We start from the raw sequence: 12,669 nt of genomic DNA, 5'->3' as shown, positions 1-12,669 counted from the left end.
AAGCAGTAGAATTTCAAAGGCAGGAGCTTTCCTCAGTGTTTGCATATTCTCACTGACTCGGTGTGGGAACTTGTACTTGTGCAGCGGCCTCTGTGGCAAATAGTCGGTGCTGTGGGTGCATAAGCATCTTCCTATAGAGGAAGTCAATGCACCTGTGTTGATAGGTCAGAGTCTTGTTTTTCCACAAAAAGGATTTCTGACTCATTGGTGCTGCTGCCTACTGATCCCTCCCTGTGGTCTGGGGGACCCTTAGGATCACTGATCCCCAGACAACAGCTCGGTTCCAGCTCAGGGCCATAACCCCAGCACTCCTGTGCCTGGAACCAGGTGCCTCATCAGCAGCTGTGGTTTAGGAAAGTTTTGCTAAGGAGAAGCTTTGGTGCCTTGAGCTCATTGTAGCCATGAGAACATGGAAATGTCATAGGAACCTCCTAAATTACTCTGTCGTGAGATTTGGAGTGCTTTGCCATTTACAAACTCTGCTTTTAAACATTGTAGCCATAAAAAAATCCACACGAGAGCTTCTAATTACATCCATTATTAACTTCTCCTCAGATCATGTCTTCCTCCATCAAAATCGAGTCTGTTGTGAAGGAGAAGAACCGGATGGGAGAGTGCCCAGTCTGGGAAGAAAGGGAGAATGCACTTGTCTATGTAGACATCAACTCGCAGAAAGTTTGCCGCTGGAGCCCAGTCACCAATGAGGTGCAGAGTGTGTCTGTGGGTAAGAGTCTGTACTCACTGCTTCATCCTGTGAGTCTTCTCTGTCTCTCCCATCCCTCCCTCCTGGTAGGAGTCCTGCAGGTTGGTGGTCTCTCTTACTTTCCATGGGACCACACACCTTGTTTTCCCATAATGTGGTGCTGAGCACAGTGTGGCTTAAACCAGCTGAGCAGAGAGGACCATGCACATGTTGCCCCAACAAGCCTAAATGGGAATGCACTTTTCATTTGGGACCTGCAGAGGAAAAGGTATAGCACTAATGGCTGTGCTGTTCTAGCAGATGGAAAAGTCCATGGAACACAGAGCCAGAGAGATGTGCTAACAATCCCAGGGGAGAAGGATCTTGGCATCAGCTCAGCCTTTCCCGGTCAGGGATGTCCCAGTCAAGCCCAGATGCCCTCAGTGAGGGCTGAGTGATGGCCCCAGAGCTCCCCTTCATCTTCAGCTCTCTCTCACCCACAGATGCCCGTGTTGGCTCAGTGGCACTGCGGCAGTGTGGGGGCTATGTCATCGCCCTGGGGACCAGGTTTGCCTTCCTGGACTGGGACACCCAGGCAGTCACCACCATCCTCGAGCTCGAGCAAGATAAACCCAACAACAGGTTCAATGATGGGAAAGTGGATCCAAAGGGGAGGTTTTTTGCTGGTAAGTTCCTGGCAGAAATTTCCCCTGGAGCAAAGGGAAACTAATTGCAGTGTATTTTATATAAGGCATTTTATTCTCTGTCTTGTGAATGCTCTGCTTGCTTATTGCCCAGTGGAGGAGGACAGGAGACTTCACATCCTCTGACCTAGATGAGGACAGATGCTGTTGACAAGGGCCATCTGACAGGAAGGCTCTCCTACTTGGTGGATGGTGTTTTTCAAACAACTGCCTCCATGGAAGGTGAAAAGCCAGTGAGGGGCTCATAGAGGTGGGAATTTTTCTGGAGACGTAGAGAAGGATGCAGCTTCTAGAGCAGAATATGAACTGCAGCTTGCACTTTTTACATGCAACCTCTCTTGGTTAGCCTGTGGAAAACAAGGATGTGGGGGGAGATCCTCAGCCTCCTGAAGGCAAGAAGGAGGTTTAGGTTGTGCATTATGTAAAAGGTCTTCACCCACAGGATAGTCAGGCCCTGGAACAGTCATGGCACCAAGCCTGACAGAGTTCAAGAACAGTTTGGACAACACTCTCAGGCACATGGTGTGCACCTGTATTTTAAAGCCATGGCCCATTTAAATCATGAAAGTAGCCTACAAAGACCAACAACAAAAACAGCATATGATGCCTGCCTGCATCTTGGCTTTCGCTGTAAGCAAAACCTCAACCCCCTGGCATGTCCTGGTGGTCCTTTGGGTCTTTGATGTCTATGACTTAAACCTCATGGCAATGCAGAGACATGCTTTCATTGGCCAGGATCAGCTCTGTGGGAGGCAGCTGCTCCTGATCTGCTCCTTTTCCTCTTTCGCATCAATCTGACAGGACCTATTAGTCCCTTTCATCATAGAATTGTAGAATTGTAGAATCATAGAATGGTTTGGGTTGAAAGGGACTAATAGGCCCCATCCAACCTGGCCTCGAACACTTCCAAGCATGGGACATCCACAACCTCTCTGGGCAACCTGTTCCTGTGCCTCACCACACTCACAGCAAAGAATTTTTTCCTAAAAATCTCTTCTTTTTAGGAAGAAAAGAAAAAAACCCACAATCCTGTGATTCTCCTTAGGACCTCTTGGTAACACTTAGAGAAGGTTTTTGATCCAACACGAGGAGCAAGCTTCTACTTTCTAACCAGTGCTCCCACTTCCATTTCAGGTACGATGGCTGAAGAGACGGCACCAGGGGTCCGAGCGAGGCGGCAAGGAGCTCTCTATACCCTCTTCCCTGACCATTCAGTAATAAAACAGTTAGACCAGTTGGACATCTCCAATGGTCTGGACTGGTCCCTGGACCACAGGACCTTCTTTCACATCGACAGTCTGTCATATGCTGTCCATGCCTTCAGCTATGACATGCACACTGGAAAGATCGGTACTCATGCTTTTAAATTTGGTGACAAGTAGTGCTACTGCTCTGCCTGCAGCAGGACCTGGGCCTGTGAGATGCAGTGATTTATTTGACAGATCTCATATTTTATGGTTACAGCTTGTCAGCAGGCTGATTGTGATATTTCTCAATTTAGTTACTCACCAGGTGTATTTGGTGAACAAACTTGACAGTCTTTCAGCTTACTTACATCTAGAGAGATGGCTCAGACCTATTCAAGGAGTTGCAGGGAAGAAGCCATTTACACTGCAGAATGAGAAAGAGCTTTTAGGATGCTATTTATTCTTGAGTGCCATCTACTGGAGTTACTTTGATTGTACTAGCTCCATAAATACAAGTGGAGAACGTGCTTGTGTATATATCACAGAAAGGTATTTGAAGGATTAAGCTGTCATTATGATGTAGGTTTCCCAACCAAGTTTCTGAAATTGAGATGTTTTAAAATCTAACTTAAATTCATTTTATGGATAAACATTTTTTATTATATCTGCAAGAAAGAAAATTTAAGTGTAAGCAAAATGGATATAATCTCATTTCAAAACTTTTTGAAATATTTTCATGCTGTATCAGCCTTATATGCTTCACAGGAATTTAAATGGCTCAACTGCCTTTGTACTTTAAAGAGTGCAAGCTTTGGGTAATCACAGATGAAAATCACACAAAATAATTACATTCACTCAGATTTCATTTTGTTGAGAACATCTATTTCTACAGATTTTAGGATATGAGGTTTCTAAAGATGATATAATGCAACTTTTCCCCCTGAACATATAAAAAAGTAATATGTTTGAGCTTCCTAGGCTTGGCTTTATGCTCACAACTGTCTCTTCCTTGGGTAGTGTAATGGCCAGAAGGTGCTGGGTGGGTCAGAGCAGGTGGTCCACGGCCCGTGGACCCTGCTCCATGGACCATACGTGCCCACCAACACATCTGCACTGTGTCCTAGACCATGAGCAGTTGGTGTCCAGGCTTAATCAAAACTGGTTGCTTGGATGGACATTAAAAAGTAAAGTTTTTGATCTTTAGCTGGGAGAGATTGCTTATCACCGATGTTTAAACCCAGGTGATTATTTATGTGACATATACAGGCTGCCATGACCAATGAAAGTCCAGGAAAAGTTACTGCACTTGCAGCAGTTGTGTTATGGCAGGCAGCAGGTGGGTTAACAAGAGAGATGGGGGCATTTTGTTCTCTTCTCTTGGTAGAATAACAGGAGCACTAATTCGGTACAATCCCAGACACAAATGGCAGTGCTGGGGACTTGTCTCAGCCAGGCTGAATCAGGCTTTTAACACATTTAAAATGCGTATGTTATGTACATTTTGCAGCATGTCTTTCTCCCAGAAAATGAACGTAGATGTTTGCAAGAGCATGGAAGATGTTAGACTGGGAACTGATACAGAATGGGTAGCAGCCCACATAACATCAGCTTTGTAACTCTTCCTGCAGCCTGCCCCAAACTTTTGTACCATTTGGAAAAGGAGGAGCAAATGCCAGACGGGATGTGCATAGATGCGGAAGGGAAGCTCTGGGTGGCCTGTATTGACGGCGGCAGAGTCATTCGCATAGACCCAGAGACAGGTAAGACCTCCACCAGTTTGTGCATACAAACCTGAGGGGAATGGCAGCAGGAAGAACAGTTTGAAGGTGACATAAGAAGGCGAAATTTGTTGCCCACTTCTGCCCCAGAAGTCGCTGGTTCAGGCTCTGATCATGTAAAGAGTGCAGCTCCCTGGGCTGCCTCCCAGTGTCAGGTACCCCTGCTTCCACTGTTTGCTGGTGAACTGCACACTCTTCTTAATAATACCACTACCAACCCCCCCCCCCCAAAAAAAAAAAAAAAAAAAAACCTGCATATAAAATTTCTCAGCGTTGAAATGTTTAACTGGGAAATGCTTTAAGGAAAAACATCCATCCCAGGTCAGGTGTCCCTGCCCTCTTGGCCTCACACACTGTACTGCTTCATTTGGAGAAGAGGAAATGAAGCTTCGCAGATGCAGGGGAGTGGCTGAAAAATAGTTAGGGATGAGTTAGATGAAATAATTTGATTTCCCCACAAACTGTCCTTTAGGATATGGTCTGTCTGAAGGTGAGGTGCCTTCTGAGTAAATGTCACATCTGTGCCATGTGCACTAATAGTACATTCATAATTACATGCTTCCTAGAAAATGAACATTAGAAAACACTTGCACATTTTTCCTAGGAAAACGAATCCAAACTGTGAGGCTGCCTACTCCGAGGATCACCTCTTGCTGCTTCGGTGGAAAAGACTACTCAGAAATGTATGTGACTTCTGCATATGATGGACTGGACGAGGCCACCTTAGCCAAGGAACCTCACGCAGGAGAGATTTTCAAGGTGAGCAGATTTTTTTCTTCTGTACATCAGACCTGCCAAGCCTCATGTTCTGAGAGTGAGGTGGCCCTGGCTGCCCTTGCTCATCCCACTCGCCTCATGAACTGCTCCAGGTGCGTTGCTTGTCCCCCAGCCAGGCACAGCTGCTTTTGCAGAACTGCTCATGCACTTGGAAGGAAGATTTGGAGAAATACAAGTAATACTGTTGTTAGCTGGGTTGGCCAGCTTGGCTGGTCAGGATCTGAAGGCAATCAGTGGGTAAGGATCTGCCATACGGATAGCATATTCTGTAATATACTGTAAGGAATTGCTTTTATCTCTTAATATACTTCCATCACTTTTGGAAATTTCATTCTCTTACTTCTCAGTTTTTAATTGTGCCAGGAAATCTAAAGGTTTACAGAACATATTTCTCCTGTAAAAATTAAATGCTTAAATTCACCAGGGCAAAATTTTGCATCTCAGTCTGAAAACTTCTGGGATTTTTTTTGGTCTGTTAAAAATGACTGCTACTTTTTGAGAAACATTTTTGTCCAGGGCTATTGAATCTGAAACTTGTTTCTCTCTTCATTCTTTTTTCCACTCCATTAGCAAAAAGCACATCACACAAAATGCCGTTCTTACTCAGCAATTGCCATCAACCCAAACCAAACTCTTTTATCTGTTTGGCAACAGGATGAAGATGTTACAGGAGGGATGGAGATCTATTCTAGGATCTGGGACACTCCAGTTGAAAGCTGTGCTTAGAGCAGATTTCTCATGGCTGAGACCTGATATATTCCTCAAGCAGTATAGTTTAGAAGCCCACAGGAGGAATAAATGAGTGTTGTCTTTTTTGGTTTTGTTCTTGAGTTCTCCAGTCCCACAAGGAAATTGGTATTTTCCAAATTCACATTTGTCTTGCATGGACAAAGCATGTTAAAAATTACTATGAGTCGTTTTGAAGATAAGGACTACATGTAAGGGCCACAGATAACATTTAAATTAGCAAAATTATTTAGTGGTGCTAGATAATCTTAGTGATTTTAATGAGTTTGAAAGAACTCCAAGTAATGACTCTTTCTGGGCTCCTCTTGAAGCAGGGGACTCTCCACATAGGAGTCTGTTGCTATGATACTTGTTCTACAATGTTTGAATGTTTTCATTATACGCAGTTGGAGATTTATCTGTTTTCTTTCTCTTATCTTTTAATTTTAAATTTTTTTTAAACAGATAACAGGCCTGGGTGTGAAAGGGATCCCACAGAATCTCTATGCTGCTTGAACCTTGACACTAAACAGCAAAGAAGAAATGCTTCCATCTTGCAGCAGCTCTGACTAGGAGAAGTCAAATGAACTACAGAATTTATTTGTGTGAGGATTTCTAAGCCCACATTTGTGAGTGTGCATGTTTGGAGTTGAAGATATTTCTTCTTCTGTGGGCCTATGGCTTGCTGCAATAGGTTAGAGAGGTAAAGTTAATCTGTGTTACACCTTGATAGCTTTTGTGACTTACCCTAAACCTCTTAGTGCTCAAGTGTAGTTTCGTTGAACTTTCTGATGACCAGCTCTGGAACTTCAAGTCTGTGCAGTTCCCAAAGCAGAATCTGACTCCTCATGTTACAGTGATATACCAGCAATGATACAGCAGATTCAGCAGATTTTAATAAACATTTTAAAAGTGGTGCCTTGAGCTGGACTGTTCCTCTGCTGTGGGACTCCCCCGAGGTGTTGTTGTGGTTTTTTTTTTTTTTTTTTTTTTTGATGATCAGACCTATTTGTAGTATCCAGGTTCCATTTTTACATCCTCATTAGCCTTTTTCCAGGCTGTCCTGTCTTTAGGACACCACTTAGGCTGCTGAAAATAAACTATGCAACTATACTTAAAAAAATGCTTACAGATGTTTTGTCTCTGCATTCAGATGTTACCATGAAAACGCTGACTGGCCACACACAGTCAGTGCACACACAGGCTGTGAACCACCAGGATGGCCCGGGCTACCAAACACGGATGCTTGGTGGAGTTGTCCTCTCAGGGGCGATATTTACACCCACACACACAGACTTCCCTTTGCTTTACACGTCTCTTAATGTGCGCACAGCCTCACCATCTTGTTCCCCTTTCTTCTGGTGCTCTTCCTCTCCTGTTTCAAGTATTTTCCTCCTTTTTCCCTTTAGATCTTCCCCTCCCTTCTTCTCCAGAAAGCACAACATCAAAGTGTATTTTTAGAGGCTGCTTAAATAATGACCCAGTGCTACCCTGGACTCACTGAACCACTGTGATCCTTTCAGGATTTCAGAATGCTGGAGACCTGTAGATATGCAGTCAAATCTAGCCTTTGCATTGAGTTTGCTGTCTTTTTGCTGCCTGGAAAGATATACAGCATATAATACATTTTCAGATCTTTAATGCTGATACTTCATAATGTTACAAAGAAGGCAATAATATGCATCATTTACCAGACCAGATGTTTCAGTGTTTTCCTCTGAGGTATTTGACATTTTCACCCCTGCCATTCAAAGCCCTCAGACACTATGAGCAGGGAGAAAGTACTCAATGCCTCAATGTTCCTCAGTGTTGGAGGATAATCTCCCCCAACAACCCATGCACGGAGGAGCAGAGGAACTGTGGTTAGCCGTGCAGAAATGTTAAACACAGTTTCCACAGGGCTGTACGCAGACTGCCTCTAGAATTAGCTGTTTTCTCCAAACCCAGCATCCCTCTCCTAGCCAGGGGTCCCTCACAGCAGTTTTGAAAGAACCAAACTGGGTTGATTTATTCCTTCAAAAATACCCACATTGCCAAACTCTCTTATGTGGTAGCCTTCTGTCCTGCTGACAAATAGGAGGTCTAGTGCTGAGTTCTGGTCAGTCAGAGGACAGGTCAAACCACGTATCCTAGGAAAATGTCCTACCCGTTTCAAAGTGGATGTTACAGGGGAAGGTTAGGAGGTATATTTGGCCCCTCAGTTAAACCGGGCCACAGTCTGGAAAGAAATCTGAGATACAGAGGACCAGGAAGGGAGCTTTATTCATTAAGTAGTACTGAATATATTTGGCCATGAACAGGATTTTCCAAACTGCATTATTTCACTGCAGTTACCTGAAGTCTACTCTAAAACCCACATTAGGTACTTTCCAGACATTTATTGTAGATGGTTACTTTATGTCATTAGCAAGCACTTTGCTCCTGTGCTACTTGACCAGATAATTTGTATAACAGGGTAAAGGGGCTTGGCCTATCCCTCCTATCTTTTGCCCTGGAGGTGAGTGCACAGAGCTGCACAGAGACAACTTGATTGAGAAATAAAACATTCAGCTTATTGTAATGTTTGCTCAACAAATAGGCTGTTGTTTTTCTTCCTAAGTCATAATTCCAATAGTAATTAAACTGCTGGGGGTTCTTAAGAGCAAAGGTGCTAAATGCCCTTTGGCACCGTGTCAATGTCAAACTGGTATAAGGAACATGGACAATTATGCAAGATTTCCTGTTTACCCCATCTGGAGAGGAATGTGAAGGCAAGGTGTTTGGAGGCAAGTCGAGTGTTCTAACCTTTAATTAAAAAAATATATAGGAAGCGAGTGCAGATACTTTATTTAACAAAAAATACCCAGTTATTTGCAAAATTGCCTACCTACTAGGTCCTTTGCTCTGCCAGAAAAGCAAAGTAGATAATTTTCAAACAATTTGTGCTTAAGAAATACTTACTACCACTGCAATATTTTTTCCTAGGGCTTTCCCAGGCATGTAAGCCAGGTCGCTGGTTTGTAATTCTCCAGCCACTCCTTCCTCCATTTCTAAAGGGAGACAGGGTGCATGCTGCTCTCAGACTCCAAGGTCTGAGTGCTTTGGGAACGTTCTCCTTGTAGCACAGCTTCTCAAACTAAAAAAGGCTTGAAGATGAGTTTCTCTCTGTTACCCAAAGGCCCACTACTTTGCTTCTCTTCAGATTTCAGAAGTTGCTGTTTTGTGATTTTGCTTTCCAAAAAAATGTGGTAATTGGAAATCATGTTGGGGCTATTCTCTAGCCACAGTTCACCAAAGTGAGGCAAAGGCCCCTTGCCTTGAGGCAAAGGCCCCTTGCCTTGAGGCAAAGGATGAAGGCATGAAGGAAGTGGGTACAGGACTGGGTTCATTCCTTTTGTGCATATAGGGAACAATATGATATCCATAGTCCTTGCTGAGGATACACTCTGAGGTGGTTACCGGGTGGCCGTGTACTTGATTGGTGTGGGTCAGCCCTACATGATGACAAGCACAACAGGGAGGATGCTCCTGCCCAGGGGTAACCTACAGAAAATAAACCAGCTAGTCAACAATATCCACAGACTGATGGGAGCTGGCTTCCCTTTTAAGGGGTTGCTCTGTACATCCTGCCTTTTATGAGTATTTATTATGTTTTATCTATATTTAACCTATACCACACTGAATGATATTAAACTAATCGTCTTCTAAGTTAGCTGTTCCATGGTTAAGTGCTCACCTTGTGAAGCAAATAAAAAATGTGCTGGTGACTGACTGGTGGTGTAAAATTCTCTACCTGACTGCAGCAAAAGTTGGTCTGAGCTCCCTTTTATTAACCAACCATTGGTTAATTTTGTTTTTGAAATGCAGCAAACTGGTGGAATAGGAATAAGTACAGCATTTGGAATTTAAATTTTGATTTATACAGCTTGTGATAGCCTGCTTTGGATGCAGCCCAGGACACAACTGGCTTTCTGGGTTGTGAGAACACATTGCCAGCTCATGTCCAGCCTCTCATCCACCAGCAGCCCCAAGTCCTTCTCGGCAGGACTGCTCTTGGTTACTGCACTGTGACTGATCCAGGGTCTTACAGATAATCTGTGTCAGGAACAGGAAACCAACTCAGTTACCCACTACAGAATCACTGAAAAATAAATTAAATTACAGTATAATCTGAAGTCTGGGGAAGCTTTCCAGTGACTCTCCGGGGCTTTGAAGAGAGGCGTTACTTCATTTTTGGCATTACATCTGTATAGTTGTGTTCAGGCCAAACATTTATTTTCCACTACAGGAACTGCCTCAAGGCTCAGTGTTTTTCTGTCAGCTCTTCCTTTGCTGGTGTACACTAGCCTGACTAATTAGTTGTCTTTCTTTTTTGTACTATAACATTAACAAAAAGCTTTGGGAACTTCTTAGGAAATATTCAGGGTGCTCTCTTTCTTACATGGAGATGAGAGAAGAAATGAGAAGTTTTGCAAGCCCTCAGATAAAGAATATGTAAATAAGAACATGTAAAATCTTTATTAGGGACTTAACTTTTAGCCTTTAACATTGGAAACATTTATTTCACCTTCATTTTTTGCTTTTCTACCAATATCTCTGTGATAAGTGACAAGAAAGCTTAGAAATAAAAGAATGGAAAATTATATTGTTCTGCAATGGTACTAACTTGCTGTTTTCATTTTCTCTTAAAAACCTTTCCCTAATTCTGCTTTCCCAAGGGAAGGATAGTGCATGGAGACCTGTTTATATAGCTCCAGCACTTGTATCTTCACCCTGGGTGCCTGGTGATTCCCCATATAACTATTGCTATATAAATAAATAAATAAATAAATAAATTTTAATAATAAACAAATAAATTCCCTTCCTAGATGTAGGAGAAATGTAAGATGCTTTTGAAGGCCTCCAGTGGGAGATCCACTCCAACTAAAATGAATTTTTAAATTTTGTAATGTCAATAACTAAGTGCTTTTGGTAAATCGGAGCTTTTTTTGCATATCTTCAAAACACCTTCATCCTCTTATTGCTGACTCATTTCCTTGAGGAAGACTAGTCCAACAGGTAGACGCTTAACCAAATCCCAAATAAAACAGAGGCAGAATTCTTTGCATGTGGGATAGCTCCTTGATTTTTACACCTCTATGTGGTATGACAAACAGTATTTATCACAGACTTTTGACCATCTCTATCAAAATCACCTTGGCATGTCAAAGATCTCTTATAATTGTTTCTGTTTATGCAAAATTTCTTTTTTCTTAGGCAACAAGAAGACCATATCAGGTCAATGATTCAAGTTGTAGAAGATTCAAGTAATGTTGGAGGGTATAATTTCAAACCTTTCTCATGTGCCTTAGAGATAGAACTCTGAGATCAGCATACAACAGCCAGAAAGGATTGAAGAAAATATTTATTGGTATAATTTCTAATACTAGCCAGACAACAAGATTTTCCAGTGATACATTGCCTGAGGATAGCCATCCCTAGACAGGGCTAAAATATTCCTTCATTCTGTACTGCAGGTACCACCTGTGTACTGAATGTTTGTGTTATCTGTGATAGTAGAAAAGTGCTTGGGGAACATTAAAACTTTAGTGGACATTCTATGTCTCTTTTAAAACAAAAGAGTACTAGCTGCCACCTCTGCTAGGTTTTCCATCTGTTGACTGCAACCCACCTCAATCCAAACTGGAAGACAAGGAGGAGTTCTAAAGACCACCCTTGTAATGAATACTGATGCCTGGGTGGAAAGGAGGTCCTGGCTAACAGCCCATTGCAGAGAAGGTGAAAGATCTGGCTGGTGCCTGAGCAGATGTGTTTGTCTAGGACAGCAACAGCAAGGCTGCCTCTTGCTTCACTGGGGTCCACTAGAGATGTGGAGGAGTTTTGGGGCTATTATGACAGGAGAGAAGATGGGGGCAAGACTGCCCAATTCTAAAAGACCTGGTCTTTGTTTGCTTTCCTGCTTATAGAACAAATATGCTTTTTTACTTGTAAAATATGTCTGGTTCTGAGTATAGGAAGAGAAGGATAAATTTGCTGATATTTTGATGACCTATCCAAGGGACAAGCTACTACAAGCTCCAATACTCTGCCTATTCACTCTTATGCTTCCTTTCCTGTGTTTAACTGATTTATCTATCAGCTGTTACTAAGAATACTTACTTCTGTTCAGTTTCTTATGGCTTTTTAAGGCAATTCTGCTTGCTGATTCTCTGGCTAGATAGTCACATATTGAATCATAGAAACATAGAATGGTTTGGGTTGGAAGGGACATCAAAGACCATCTAGTTCCAACTCTCCCTCTATGGGCAGGGTCACCTTCAACTAGCCCAGGCTGCTCAGAGGCCCATCCACTGGCCTTGAACACTTCCAGGAATGGGGTATCCACACCTTGTCCGGACAATCGCTTCCACAGCCTCACCACCCTCACAGTGAAGAATTTCTTCCTAATATCCAATCTAAACCCACTCTCTTTCAGTTTAAATCTGTTTTAAAGCCATATTACTCTTCTACTTTCTACTCTTTGCGCTAAAAGACCTTATTGTCTTTAAGCCATAAATCAAAAAAAATAGAAGGTTACTGAGGTGCTTAGGACTGGCAATGGAGATGGGCAACTTACTGATCAGTGCAGCACCTGAAAGAATCTAATCTAAGGAACTAGGGTGGGATTCTGGGAGCTTTACTAAAAGAGCAAGAAACCCGATATGCTACAGGTCATCCAAAGCATTAACTATGTGATAAGACCACCATTCAGCACTTTGGGAGCCCTTTAATAATGGCTCAAAATTAAGCAGTGCTCTGTGCTCACAAGTCAAATTGGTTCCAAAAGAGATTAAAGT

The 12,669-nt window shown here is 42.8% G+C and overlaps 1 protein-coding gene across 1 annotated transcript; it reads left to right on the top strand.

The window, feature by feature from the left end:
- Positions 1-558: 558 nt before the first annotated feature.
- LOC309570508 (regucalcin-like) lies at positions 559-6,370 on the top strand (the record flags this gene model as incomplete). Its single annotated transcript, XM_082277364.1, has 6 exons — positions 559-724; positions 1,186-1,368; positions 2,521-2,736; positions 4,202-4,333; positions 4,956-5,110; positions 6,320-6,370. The coding sequence occupies 6 exons, from the start codon at positions 559-561 to the stop codon at positions 6,368-6,370; spliced, it is 903 nt and encodes a 300-aa protein (XP_082133490.1).
- Positions 6,371-12,669: the final 6,299 nt, after the last annotated feature.

Source organism: Coloeus monedula, assembly GCF_965178545.1.
Source record: "Coloeus monedula genome assembly, chromosome: 3".
Lineage (NCBI taxonomy): Eukaryota > Metazoa > Chordata > Aves > Passeriformes > Corvidae > Coloeus > Coloeus monedula.
Note: the sequence above shows the minus strand (reverse complement) of the source record. Positions and strands in the feature narration are given on the sequence as shown.